Source organism: Macrobrachium nipponense, chromosome 20 (genome assembly GCF_015104395.2).
Source record: "Macrobrachium nipponense isolate FS-2020 chromosome 20, ASM1510439v2, whole genome shotgun sequence".
NCBI classification, from domain to species: domain Eukaryota; kingdom Metazoa; phylum Arthropoda; class Malacostraca; order Decapoda; family Palaemonidae; genus Macrobrachium; species Macrobrachium nipponense.
Genome location: NC_061089.1, coordinates 866,520 through 881,645, shown reverse-complemented (window position 1 = coordinate 881,645; position 15,126 = coordinate 866,520). Strand labels below are relative to the sequence as shown.

The following is a 15,126-nucleotide window of genomic DNA, read 5'->3' as shown; positions in this document are numbered from 1 at the left end:
TAGGGAGGAAACTACCTCATTAACCATAAATTTTTATGAAAATTATTTTGAACTATAGAAAATGTTTGCATTCAGGATTCTGTGAAAAGTTGGTTAATTCCACCTTGAACAAGGATGGTTTTGGTTCAGTTTTAATTCATGGTATGAACAATCTCTTTTCACTTTGATTTTTGTTGCTTATCATTCTAGGAAGAAGAAAGACAAGAGTTATGGTAAGAGATAATAAATCAAAACAAACCATATATTTCAGTCCTTATGACAGGCTACCATGTTATCCTCAACTATACACTTTTCTCATAAGCAATACCTCCTTGGTAATCAGCATTTGGATATCAAGGGCCATGACCTTATACTGTAATACAGATTACAACACATTATGTTCCTCTATAGTCTTGGAATATTGCGTATTGTATTTATTCCTCAAAATTTTAAACCTGACACTATCTGAATTCTTCATATAACATAGCATTCTGAGAACACTTCACAAGGATTTAAAGGAATACAAAATAAACAACTTCTATATTAGTGATAAGCTATACTGTACATGATTCTATTAGTATGAACTCAAATCCTCCTTATGTATATTTCTTAACACTAAAAATCTGTGACACGTCCTTTACGTTCCCAATCACCATAGCGAGTTGGTTCAGGCCCTCTTGGCCCACCAACCTCTCCAGTATGAGGATTGATGTTATTAGGAAATGCTTCTAATGGTTCTTTCTCCTGGTACGGATGGTGGCCCTCAACTGTCTCTTGAGAATCCAGTTTACCTGCAAGACACTTATACCTTTAATTAACAAGAAGAATGCTATAATTAGCTACATAAATAATCAATACATCACAATTTTTGGAAGTAAAATTATATTGTTATGATACAATAAAGTTTCATACATACTTACCTGCAGATATATACTTAGCTTTAGACTCCGTCGTCCCGACAGAAATTCAAATTTCGCGCCACACGTTACAGGTAGGTCAGGTGATCTACCGTCCTGCCGCTGGGTGGCAGGAATAGGAACCATTCCCGTTTTCTATCAGATTCTTTCTCTCTACCACCTGTCTCCTGCGGGGAGGCTGTGTGGGCCATTAATCGTATATATCTGCAGGTAAGTATGTATAAAACTTTATTGTATCATAACAATATCATTTTTATACATTCAACTTACCAGTCAGATATATACTTAGCTGATTGGCACCCTTGGTGGTGGGTAAGAGACAGCTAAATACTGAAATAGACAGGTAAACAACATATGTTGTAGGTACAAATAAACCTTGGTTCCTACCTGATTAAGCGGAAGACTTCGTGGCTACTGCCCAGGAGTCTGCTTCGCTTCAAGAGCCTCAGCGAGATAGTGATCTATGGCTAAGAGATCTTGTGGGTCTGCCAATGGGGTCTTATCCCTTACTCGGTCACGAGCCTAAATGGCCTTTGTCAATGGGTGCTAATCCACTAATATGACAATACGCCTGCTTTAAAAGCAGATACGAAGCAAAAACATACATCCCGACCACCTGATCCTAACACCTGTGTTAGTTCTAAAGATTGTAAGGAGTATCCCCAACTCCTGACAACAACCCAAAAACTCAACACCACTATATACACACACACACCAGTACCAAAAAAAAAATTTTTGTACACCCTTATTTGTCTGATATTCTTCAGTTCCTTCTGACAAAAAGCCACGGTCGCCTGTGCGACGCCTAGTGCCTTTGACAGTCGAAAACCAAGAACTCTCTAACTATAGGGTTACGTACATACACAATAATTAAGGATCAGTTTTTGCTCCAAGTCCCAGCACCGTATCCGCTGACACAAACGGACCGAGAGAGAAGCACTTCTCATAAGTTGCCCTGACATCCTTCAAGTAATGAGATGCAAAAACTGAATTGCATCTCCAATATGTCGCTTCGAGAATATTCTTCAACGACATATTCCTTTGAAAGGCTAGAGACGTAGCAACCGCTCGAACTTCATGAGCTTTAACTCTAAGCCAATTTTGAAGAGTCATCTGGGCAATCATTGTGAGCCTCAGTAATTACACTTCTTACAAAGAAGGCTAAGGCATTCTTAGACATGGGTCTTTTAGGATCTTTCACAGAACACCATAGACCCTGTTGACAACCTCCCAGCTGCTTCTTTTTACTCAGGTAAAATTTAAGGGCCCTTACCGGGCAAAGGGACCTCTCAATCTCTTTGCCTACTAGGTTCGACAGGCCCTTTACTTCAAAGCTCCTGGGCCAGGGCTTTGAAGGATTTTCATTTTTCGCCAGAAATAAAGTCTGGAACGAACAAATGGCAGCCTCTCCTTTAAAACCAACCCTAGAATCAAGAGCGTGTATCTCGCTTGTTCTTTTGGCTGTAGCGAGAGACAACAGGAATAAACATTTTCTCGTAATGTCTCTGAAGGAGGCAAGGTGTGGAGGTTCGAACCGCTTCGAGGTTAGAAATTTTAGGACTACGTCCAGATTCCAGCTCGGGGTTCTAGGAGTATTGATTTTTGAAGTCTCGAAAGACCGGATCAGATCATGAAGATCCTTATTATCAGCTATTTCTAGGCCTCTGTTCCTGAAAGAGCTGAAAGCATACTCCTGTACCCTTTTATAGTGGATACGGAAAGATGCGATTCCTCCCTCAAGAAAAGAAGGAAATCTGCAATGTTGTTCACAGAGGTATTGGAGGAGGACAGCTCCTTCGATTTACAATATCTCTTAAAGACTTCCCACTTCGATTGATAGACCCGTATAGTTGACGGTCTACGGGCTCTAGTGATAGCCTTTGCAGCTTTTGAGAAAAGCCTCTCGCTCTGACGAGTCTTTCGATAGTCGAAAGGCAGTCAGAGCGAGAGCGGGGAGGTTTTGATGATACCTCTCGAAGTGGGGTTGTCTGAGCAGATCTGCTCTGTTTGGAAGAGATCTGGGGAAGTCCACCGTCCATTCCAGTACCTCTGTGAACCAATCTTGAGCTGGCCAATATGGGGCTATTAGAGTCATCCGCATCCCCTTTGAGGCCACGAATTTTCTGATTACTTCGCCCAGAATTTTGAATGGGGGAAAGGCGTATGTATCGAGGCCCGACCAATCTAGTAGAAGGGCGTCGACAGCGAATGCTCTCGGATCTTCTACTGAAGAGCAAAAGATGTCTATCCTTTTGGAGAGGAACGTGGCAAACAGGTCTATGTGAGGTCTCCCCCATAGAGCCCAAAGATGTGCGACAGACCTCTGAGTGGAGGGTCCCCACTCTGTGGGAAGGACCTGGTTCCTCCTGCTCAGTCTGTCTGCTCTCACGTTCCTCTCTTCTCGGACAAATCTCGTGAGGAGGATGATGTTTCTCTCCTTTGCCCAAACTAAGAGATCCCTCGCCAGTTCGAAGAGGGAGAACGAATGAGTCCCGCCTTGTTTTCGAATGTATGCCAGAGCGGTGGTGTTGTCCGAGTTGACCTGGACCACCCCGTCTCTGACTCTTGATTCGAAGTACTTGAGGGCAAGGTGTATGGCTATCAATTCTTTGCAGTTGATGTGCCATGACATCTGCTCGTTCATCCAGGTGCCTGACACTTCTCTTGTTCCTAGCGTCGCACCCCTCCCATCCCGTTTCTGAAGCGTCTGAATACAACACTTGGCTTGGGTTTGGCACGGATAAGGACACTCCCTCGTTCTTTTTGAGAGGGGCTAACCACCATCTCAAGTGATTCTTTACCTCGAGAGGTATCTGGAACGAGTCCGAAAGTTGTCCTGTCTTCCAGTTCCATACTTTCTTTAAGAAGAACTGCAGGGGGCGAGTATGAAGTCTCCCTAGGGGGAAGAACTGTTCAAGCGAGGAAAGAGTTCCTAGAAGGCTCAACATTCCCTCGCCGAACTTTGTTCTCTCCCTAAGAAGTTTGAGACTTTCATAAAGCCTCGTATGAGTCTTTCCTGTGAAGGAAAAACTCGAAAACCCCGAGAATCCATCTGAATCCCCAGATAAACCAGGTTCTGGCTGGGGATCATCTGAGACTTCTCGAGGTTCATGAGTAATCCTAGAGATCGAATCAAGTCTAAGGTCGTTTTTAGGTCCTCCAAACACTGAGTTTCCGATCTGGCCCTGATTAGCCAGTCGTCTAAGTAAAGGGAGATTTTTATTCCCTTTAAATGAAGCCACTTCGCTACATTCTTCATTAGGTTCGTAAAAACCTGAGGAGCTGTGGATAGGCCGAAACACAAGGCCCTGAACTGAAAAATCTTCCCCTTCATTACGAAACAAAGGTACTTCTTTGACGAGGGATGAATGGGAACATGGAAGTAGGCGTCTTGTAAGTCCAGGGAGACCATCCAATCTCCTGGACGAAGGGCCGACATCACCGATGCAGAAGTCTCCATACGGAACTTCTCTTTTTCTACAAATTGGTTCAGGGCACTTACATCTAGAACCGGTCTCCACCCTCCGGAAGCCTTCGGGACTAGAAAAAGGCGGTTGTAAAATCCCGGAGAGTGTGGATCTAGCACCGGCTCGATGGCTCCCTTGTTCCACATTTCCTCTACCATCTGAAGGAGCGTGTTTCTCAGCACAGGGTCCTTGTAACGAGCTGACAGTTCGAGAGGAGTCGACGTCAGGGGAGGTCTGTCCCTGAAGGGGATGCGATATCCCTTTCTCAGAACCGACATCGACCAAGGGTCGGCTCCTCTCTTTGCCCAGGCTTCCGAGTATTCCAGTAGCCTGGCGCCCACAAGTGTTTGGAGGTTCTGTAGCTATTTTCTTTCTTAAAGGAACGGAGGCTGATCTTCCTCGCTTGTCGGAAGTCTTTTTTTTGAAGGAGGGTCGTGTCTTGGGACCTCCACGAAAGGGCTGTTGATATGGAAGTGAGACTTTTCTAGCAGCTGTCGTAAGTGTTCTGTTCTTCTTTGCCGATTGGACAAGAAGGTCTTGCGTCGCCTTCTCAGTAAGTGAGTGTGATATTTCCTTCACTAACTGAGAAGGGAACAGATGTTCAGATAAAGGAGCGAACAGCAATGCAGTTCTCTGAGAAGGAGAAACAGCCTTGGTCAGAAAAGAACCAAAAACTGCTCTCTTCTTAAGTATCCCTGCTCCAAAGAGGGAAGATACTTCTCCAGAACCATCCTGGACCGCCTTATCAATACAGGCCAAAATGCTATGAAGCACTTCCGGGCTAAGACTTTCCGATTCTTGAGACTTCTTAGAAATTACCCCAAGGGACCAATCTAAGAAATTAAAAACCTCCAGCACGTGGAAGAGACCCTTGAGGAGATGATCCAAATCAGACATGCTCCAAGTAGATCGTGCAGAGGATAAGGCTTGTCTCCTAGAAGAGTCTACCAGACTCGAGAAATCCGACTCTGCAGAAGCAGGAAGAGATAGGCCCATATTCTCTCCTGTTTCGTACCAAATGCCTCTTCTACCTGTCAGTCTGGAGGGAGGCATACAGAAGACAGTCTTTCCTAGTTCTTTCTTGGAATTCATCCAAGAACCGAGAGATTGGAGAGCCTTCTTCATTGAAATGGCTGGTTTCATTTTCAAGAAGGCAGAGGACTTATATGGCTTATTGCTCGAATAGAGACCGAGGCGAAGGCGGAGCGGCAGGGCTCAGCGATTCTCCGTATTCCTGGAGCAGAAGTGCGGATAAAGTCTTATAATTAGACAGTCCTTCATTAGCTGGGGCTTCGTCTTCCGAGATATCCTCTAGCTCGAGCCCAGCTGAAGGAGAACGATCCCTTGCAACGGACAAACACTCCGTAGGTCGCACATATTCTGCATTAGGAGAGCCTCTATTCGGGGAAGGACTGGCAGAAAAAGACTCTCTACGTTCTTTTGTAAGAGAGCTGGAAGTCCTTTCTATTCTCTTACATGATATCACCGATCTTTCCTTCTGAAGTCCCAAAGAGGAAGATCGCTTCCGAGGAGAAGAACTCTTGGAAGGCGATTCTAGCCTGGAAGGTTCCGCATGTCTGGAACGTTCCGCTTTTGTAGAAAGCTCTTCGCGCTCGGAGAGTTCCTCTCGTTCGGAAAATTCCGTCTCTCGTCTGGAAAGTCTTGCGCGTTTGGACTGTTCCACTCTTCCGGAAAAAGATTCCCGTTTGGAAAGTCCAAGTGTCTTGAAGGCGATCCGCGCTTTGAAGTTCCCGCTCGCTCGGAAGGATCCGAGCGCTTGGAAACTTCCGCTTGAGTGGAATGCTTGGAAAGTTCCGTGCGTCTGGAAGGTTCCGCCTGTGCGGAAGGTTCCGCCTGTGCGGAAGGTTCCGCGCGCCTGGAAAGTTTGGAACGTTCGGAATGTTCCACTCGCCTGGAAGATTCCGCGCGCCTGGATAGTTCCGCGCGTCTTATGGAAAGTTCTTCCACGGGTAAGGAGAGATCGGAACGTCCGCGATGTTCCGAGCGCTTGGAAGGAAACTCTTTGGTACGTTCTGTTACTGTAGAAGGTTCCGTAAGCTTGATCATTTCCGAGCACCTAATAGACTCCTCACCTTTGGAAGGCGCCTCTTGCTCGGAAAAATCCATGGAACGGTCCTTCAATTCGTCTGCTCCTTTTCTCTCCTCTCTACCGGAAAGTTCTCCTTGTCTGGAAAGGGCTTCTGTCCTAACTGGCGCTTCTCGCCAAGATGGTTCTTCCGGGTCTGAGGAAAACCACTCATCTATAGGAGCTCGTTGCTTGGGAGAAGATGGAACAATCTTAGGAACCTCTCGTTTTCGAGGGAGGTTTCCTCTGAGAGCGCCGCGGACGTCTTTATAGGAAGGGAGTTATCTTTCCTACGAGGTTTCTTGGAAATAAGAACTCCAACCAATGAGGAGATCTGTTCCTGTACTTTTTGTAGGATCTGAGCAGTAGTCGCATCCCTGTCCGTGTCGGAACGAGGAGAGGGAGATCTGGAAGGTGTCTGAGATTCCCTTACAGCACTTGGAGTCAACAAGGTTCTCTTTTTTACTGAAGAAGCCTCTTCAGGAAAGTGTTCTGGACTCGAGTCAAGCGCCGTAGCTTTCCAGCTCCTCTTCAAGGGGCGAGAAAGATTCGTGTCTTTCCACCCTCTTCTAGGTGAAGGCGACTCTGACGACGAAAAACACTCACGAAGGATGCTTTTCCTGTAGCGATCCCTGGCAGTCTGGGGCGTAACAGAACCTGCCGAAGGGACGCCTGACCGGTGGGGAACCTCTACAACCTTCGTACGGCTTTCGACATTCCTTCTCCTCTGGGCCTGGGAGCTTGGAAGAGGTCTAGACCTGGAAGCGTTTTAGAGCCGATCAGACGCCCCCTCCACAACACTGGGGACACTCACATCACTGTCCACTGTTAAATCACACTCTTTACTTCTAATGCCACCATTTTGACCTGCATTCTATGAAGGGTAGCCTTCAGATCCGCAATTTCCGCTGCTGAATCTGTAGGATTTAAAATGGGTGAAAGGGCAGAAATAGGGGGAGAAGGATTAATTAATGCATCATGAGGAGAAGCTAGAAAGCTAGAAACTAGTTCGCTAGACCTAGATCTACTTCGGCTTTTGGAAGCTTTCCTCAGCCTATCCCTTTCTAGCTTCTTCATATAAGAAGTAAGATTCTTCCATTCTTCTGCACTCAGGTTCTCGCACTCCTTACAGGTGTTAGAAAAAGAACATTCATACTTTCTACAACGCCTGCATGCAGTGTGAGGATCTACCGAAGTTTTCGGCATTCTCACCCTGCAGCCCTCATTCACACACCTCACAACAACACTCGAGTCAGACATTCTTAGAAAAATCCAAAATCAAGTTCAAGAAACGGTCCACAAATAGCGTATGCCAATACAACGATCCAGGTACGTCACCAAACGTCGGTCAAGGAAGATCAATTGCGATGAAAAAAGAATTCCAGCCAGGAGGTACCAACAACAATGTTGACAGTACCGGCGACAGAAAGAATCTGATAGAAAACAGGAATGGTTCCTATTCCTGCCACCCAGCGGCAGGACGGTAGATCACCTGACCTACCTGTAGCGTGTGGCGCGAAATTTGAATTTCTGTCGGGACGACGGAGTCTAAAGCTAAGTATATATCTGACAGGTAAGTTGAATGTATAAAATTGTATTTTTCCTAACTATACAAGCCTGAGGTCATTTACATAAGGAATTACTTCCGGCGTAGCTGGAATTATGGCTGTTAAATTCTTGAACAAGGTGGTTAGGCAGCAACTACCGTGTGGCAGGCGGGTAGGCTAGCCTGCCTGGATGTAAACACTCCACTTTGCCTTTCGGCCCAGGTTCAGATTGAGGGGTGGCATGAGGTGGGCATATATGTAAAGGACCTCAGGTTTGTATAGTTAGGAAAAATTACAATTTACTTCCAAAAATTGTGATTTGTTCCTACACGATATACAAACCCTCGGTCCTTTACGTAAGGAAGAATCACTGATTGGTGGGAGGAATCTGAGTGAGCCTCTAGAACTGACTGGAGTTCTACACACCTAGGCTGCTACTCCTAGTCATAAGAGCAAGGAGGAGTGCTCTGTCTCTGACAACTTGATTGGAGTATAGGAGCTGCATGATCAACAGTCAGACTTCTGGGCCTTTTCGAAATGAGTGAGGAATCATAACTCATCAGAAAATGGGCTGTGCAGAATATTTAGAGTCGGAGGCATTAATCCAAAGTTCTGGGAAGGGTTTGCATTATTGCCAGTCTCCTTCCTCCCCTTGCTAGAGGAAGGAGCATGATTGCTTCTATGATTCTGATAAGAAACATAAAAAGGATGCTTTATGTATAAGCTTACCACATCAATCGTCCGACCAGCCAGTGTAAATTCGAGTCCTATTCTCAACCCGAAGGAAGAGGAATGGAAGGTGGAGAGGCCAGTCACTCTCGCATCCTTCTTACCTCTAGAACTGCACACCATAGGTGAGATGCAACTTGTCCTCTTGAAGGAGCTGGGTAAGCAAACACAACTTGCAAGCATCCACCACTGGTCCAAGGAAATGAGGTTCCAAGGAACTGTGGGCAGGCCTAATGAGAAAGATAAATATGGTCGCAATGACCTTATCTATCTTCCTGTCCAACATATTCTTCGGGGTGATGACAAGTACCCATCCACTGGAATATCCAACTGCAGAGAAGTCTCTCACAGACTCGTAATATTCCGCAGCGGATAAAGACACCGACACTCCATGTTGGGTGTCGATCCTTATGGGTATAGGAACACGCCAATAGGACAAAGTAATGACTGATCTGGCTCAGCCAATACAAAGCCCACTGCATAGCTCATGACAGTCTCGGACTCTTCAACAGCTGCCGACTGACTGCGCTCAGTGTGAGGCGAGTAGTCATGCATCCAAGACGTAGTCACATGACACTCGCCTTTTGAAGGGTCATGACAAGAAACCATACAAATTGTCTATCTTGTTCGCCACCGATGTTGGTAGCTGAGAAGATGATTCTCTCAAGGCATGTGCCAATCAGACGATAGTCAATTGCCTTCTAGAGACCGAGGTCCCTGATGGCAAGACAGAAGTTCTCATAGTAGTTGAATCTCAACTAAGGAGAAACAACACTATATGCCAGTGAAAGACTAAGGTGAATGTGGACATACATCTTCACAGCTGAATCGAGAGAAGTTAACTATCAAGATTCTGAAAGGAGAAAAAGTCCCGTCAATGACACCAACCAGTGAAGACGGCTTTAATCCCTGTTGTTTTACAGAGGACTGAAAACGCTAACCGCTATTTCATTGCTGTTCGGTGAGAAGTCGGAGTTTGCAATGAAAGCGGAGCGTCTTTCAGTAATGAAAACACAGGGATTGTACTGCCTGAAGAACTGCTTTTCATGGGTTGGATCATGGAGGACATTTCTATTACTTTAGAAGTAGAGCTGGCAGGGCGGGGAACAGGCGAAGTCTTCCGTTATTCATCTACAATTTGGGATGAACAAAGAATAATTGCACACCTACAAATTACGAGATGTATTTAGAAGACAAACTCAGATGTCTGAAGAAATCATTCTGCGTCATCGCAGCGGCAGGTGCCATGAAGAGGAAGACTAGGCTACAGACTTCTGTTATCGTGAGGTAAACAGAAAGATGATAACAAGTCTAGTGAGATATCTCTGTCTGAAAATTCTTCAAACGGAAAAAGGCGATGCAGTAGAGATGGTCATACACGTATGCAAGAATTCCAGCCAACCAAAGACCTAATTCTGTGATTGCCGGGCAGATATTCGATTCGGTAGTCAATCATCGCAGAGGAGGAGAGACAAAACCCGACCAAACTATCTCAGAGAGCCAGCAGGACTGGCTGCGGCAGGCAGGGCTGGCAGGCAGCCTGGCCACCGCTAGCTCTCACTCACTCGTCATCCTGAGTTGCCAGGTAATCCATTCCATGAAGGAATGCGTTCGGCTAGAACCATCAAGCGCAAGAAAATACGCTCGAGCATTTGCATTTTAACCGAAACGGGTTTCAGTGAATGCAAACGCTATGGTGTTGTTGTTGTAAACAATACCACTTGTATCTCAAAATCGAAACCGGTAACTCTTTTGGAGGCTTGCAAGGCAGTCCCGAGTTATAGTTCAATTAAGAGAAGAACTATTCGTCTCGGTCACATACCCATAAAGTTAACTACAGTTATGTGCCTACACCTTGGACAATTCAACTGGTAACAGAAGCATGTCGCGAGAGAAATATACGTATTATATTTGTAGGTTCCTATACATAGACCTCAAGCCTAAATTCTCTTCCATTAGAGGAACAAGAATAAGGACTGGAAGCCGACCTCCTTCATTCTCTGATGAAGAGAGAGAAGGTGAAGTTTCTCAAAGGAAGACTACGGTGATAACAGGACACCGAAGACAACTAGTTTAAGCCGAACTGGATGTTCCCAAAACAGTAGCACTGGAGAGGATTCAAACTCTTGGTGCTATCCATCCTGAACGGATTGACGTATGTTCAGTAAAATCCTAGGATTGAACCAAAAACATAGTCTCTCGGGTTCGAATTCCGAGGAGTAAACTCCACCAAATTCCTCTTATTTCCTTGTTTCATTCTGGTATAACCAAGAAGTAAAGGGAAAAAAAGAGAGGAGGATTGACTGTTATTGCCTGTTCTCTATCCCGAAGGTGACCGCCTACTGAGGTGACGGACCGCCAGGTCCATCCAGGCTGAGCCCCTCCCGAGATATTCTTCCTTCAGCAGCAGTACTTCCTTCAAACTCTAGAAATTCCAGGAATTAATGGCTTCCAAGGAATTCAAGCATTCGGCGAGATTCCCGATTATCGTAGTAACAATTATCAGGAACTCTGGACCGTGGTCTCGCCCAAGTGTTTGCAGATCGTAGAAGACAAAAACATTCGGAGAGTGCTAGAAACTTCAAAGAATTTTAAGCGCTCGGCGAAACTCACCCGAATTTCATCAGACGATCATCGGGTGGTGGACCTCCCAATTCCCGTAGAAATTAAGGAGGAATGGGCAAGATCCTTCCACAACGACGGGGACTTACGTCCGGTAGGACCCAAAGGTCCCTCCAGGAATGCAGTCCCCAACGCGGAATCTTACGGAGAACGCTCTGCAGGATCCCTCCCATTCCCATCGCAGCCATAGGAAGAGAGGGAATGGGGGAGGAAGATTGGACGCTCTCGCTTGCCTTGCTAACGGAACTAGTAGTCGGAGAAGTGAGTTACGGGCAGCCATCAACCTGCAGTGATGGCCACACCGAGCCTAGGAAAATGATACCGTATGGAGAAAACGTTTTCCCGAGGAGGGTTACGAAACTCATACTGTAGGCGAAACGTCTGCCGCCACTGTGACCGTCGTCTGGGTGGGGCTGAGCGTGCACCTGACAGGAGAGAGCCAATACTGTCCTCTTGAGGCCGAAATCTCTCAAGAGGACTGAAGGGGGAGCCCACACCGGTCTCTGCATGCGAGGTCCAGCGGGACCATCACGTGAACAGTGGGGATGGTCCCTCCGTGAGTCTAGGAAAGCGTCATCGTCCTCGCCAGCCCCCACAATCTCCTCCAACCACTTGAGCGTAAGATCTGTTTGGTCCCAAGACCGAACCAGGCTCGTGGCCAGACCGTAAGAAGTGCATTCATCATGATATGATTATCAGCAGGGGATCAGTACAAGCACTTGAGGATCGATATCACAGCATGCTACAAGTCACAGGTACAACTTTAAGGTTAGGATAACCAATACGAAGAGCTATCCAACCAATACTGCTGTAACACAATCACCACAGTTAGTCTGTAAAATAAGGAAAAAATTATTAAAGTAATAAGGATACTCCTCTCACATCCAAGGGCACCGCCCTTTGAAGTGAGAGGAGATCCCCCAAACACCAACACCACACGCCCCTTCTTCTACCTTCGTCCGATAGTAAGTGAAAGGATGAAGGAGAAGAGAAATTACCATAAAAACAAAACAAGGTCACACCTTTGAAGTTTCCCTCGGTAATTCCCAAGCGTAAGCGTAATTTTTGGATGAATACACCTCATTACAGGATCAATATCACTCACGTTAAATACATGTCTCGTTCTCACGTTAAATACATATCTTGTCCTCACGTTAAAGGGCGAAAGAATGTAAATAATATGTTGGCATACCTTTGCCGCCGACTCTTAACACAAAGTAGAAAGGCAGCTATAAAGGCTATCACAAAAAGTTTGTTTGTATATTGACTGAATTTAATATCAATATCAAACACCGTATATACATATTCATTTAAAAACAAAAATAAACCACAAAGACCCCACCGGGTAAAAAGTGATCAACGACCAGTTAGCAAGAGCTCACAAGCACACGTCTTCACTGGAAGACAGCTGAAAGCAAAGTGGAGTATTTACATCCGGGCAGGCTAGCCTACCTGTCTGCCACACAGTAGTTACTGCCTAACCACCTTGTTAAAGAATTTAACGGCTGTAATTCCAGCTACGCCGAAAGTAATTCCTTATGTAAAGGACCGAGGGTTTGTATATCGTGTAGGAACAAAGCTGTTTTATATGATTATGAAGGCTATGAAGAACAATGACTTTCTTTAAAAGATAAGAATAAGAACCTTTTCTTTTGCATAGATCTGGGTACTATAATGATAAAAACAGGTTTTGATGTGGGAAAAACCTATTTTTGATGGCCACTGTGAGTCCTCAAAGGAGTTACGTATTCGTATGGTCATAAAGGGGGTCCATAAGATAGACCAACCAATTTCAAAGAATTCTCTTCTAGTTGGTCCTGGCTAGTATAGTGCACATTGATACTGATACAGTATAGAACTCAAGACAAGAGGGCTCTTTCTTATCTACAGCGGCTGCCCGAGTTCTTCTTTGTCTTAACTTGCAGACTTGGCAACCGTGCATTACACATCATCCACTATCGTGGCAACACCAAGCTCTGCATCAAACCGATTATCTATTATTCCTTTTAGGTCTATGCAGGATATTGTTCACCCAAAACAAATGCCTTTTCATCAGGGAAAGTGGGTAGGGTTGAGGACTCACAGCATAGCTGCTGTTTGTCCTCAAAGGTGCTTACCAAAGAAATTGATAGGTGAAGAAATGGATGAGCTCTTAAAATTCAGTCCCAACAACCCAAATAAAATTTTTGGTCCAAGATTGAGTCATAAACCACATTCTTTATTCCAGATAGTACCAATATGATTTGGCTACAAAGAACATGAAACTAAACATGAACTTACAATTAAGGGATTTTGACGTAAGGAAAAATCTATTTCTGGGCGTTGGTTCGTGTCGCCAGCGAAATATCCTTTAATCCATTATTTCTAAGGTAAATGTACTAACACATACCAGAGAATAAATAAAATAAAGAAAAGGTCAGTACTACTGACTCGCTCACCCTCCAAGAGGGTGTCGGTATGAACACTATTGGCGAGTGAGACCATACCACGAACCACTTGCCAATAGAAATCTCCCACTACAAAACCCCCGCTAGAGGGGAGCCGACCCACAGAGTGGGCAGCAACTACTACTACTCCATCCCATGCTGCCGACTGCTGCGCCTCTGGTGGCCATCCTGAAGTTAGCAGACAATCTTGAGCGTTGGGATGGGCAGGGTGGGATTTCGCTGGCGACACGAACCAATCGCCCAGAAATAGATTTTTCCTTACGTCAAAATCCCTTTTCTGGGCTCAGTTCGTGTCGCTGCGCGAAATCGTACCAGAGAAATAGCACAAGATTGTAAAGAACAAATAAAACAGACAAAAAAGGTCTCAATAAAGATAAAATAAAATGAAGAAATATAATTGCTTAATAAATATACATATACACAATGATACAGAATAGAAATATTACTTAAAATTAACTTAAGGTTAATAATATTTCTTAAAACTTAAAATTAACTTAAATTTAACATATATATACAGGGCTTACATGGAATATATGTTGAGCTTAACATCTGTGTATAGTTAATATGTACAAAGTAATTAAAGCAATTATAATAATAAATTGAATAGAACAAACTTCGACAATAATATAATAAAGAAATGTATATGACTTAGTATACAAAAACCCGTAACCCATTGTAAATAAGAGTGTCACCCTAGCATAAAAATAAGGGGACCACATCAAAGAGATCATTATATACAATCAATTGTGAGTGACCCTAGCAAAAAAATAAGGGGCACCCACTATACCATCATAAGAGCAGCTAAGACTCAAGTAAACGTTTAGATGAACATGGCAGGTATAGACAAACTGTTGGGTGAGATAGGTAGAGAGGAGAACTGGATCTTCTACTAAAGATTAAGCAGAGTCGGGGGAAAAACAAACTATGTTACCCGCCGCAACTGCTTGAAAATTTCAGAGCTTCCAAGGACTTTAAGTAATGACGCTTAAATACTGTCGGCGATTTCCATCCGGTATACTTTTTAAATCATCGAAATTCATGTGTTGGAAATAGTTAATTGAGGTGGCAACTGCATGACATCATGTACTTTAGGGAAGGAATCAGGGTTGGCTTGCTTAATAAAGTACAGGATTTGTTGCCTGATACCTTTAGTAGATAAAGTACCACCTTTTTCTCTCATAAAGAGGGGACCCGAAGAGGATGAGGATGTCCTGGACAGAAAGGCTCGTAAGGTCGATACTGGACAAAGAGAAACATCTTGTGGAAGGGGGTACAACCTTCCATGGTTCCCACCTCATCAAAGGATCCTCATTCTTTGCTATAAAAGTACGT

General features: G+C 44.7%; 1 protein-coding gene across 1 annotated transcript in view; it reads right to left on the bottom strand.

The window, feature by feature from the left end:
- Positions 1–207: 207 nt before the first annotated feature.
- The window catches only part of LOC135221449 (succinate dehydrogenase assembly factor 4, mitochondrial-like), a 66,681-nt gene continuing 51,762 nt past the window's right edge, over positions 208–15,126 (bottom strand). Inside the window, exon 3 of the mRNA XM_064259207.1 lies at positions 208–770. Coding sequence (XP_064115277.1) covers positions 595–770 — 176 coding nt within the window. The 3' untranslated portion in view covers positions 208–594. The remainder of the gene's footprint in view (positions 771–15,126) is intronic.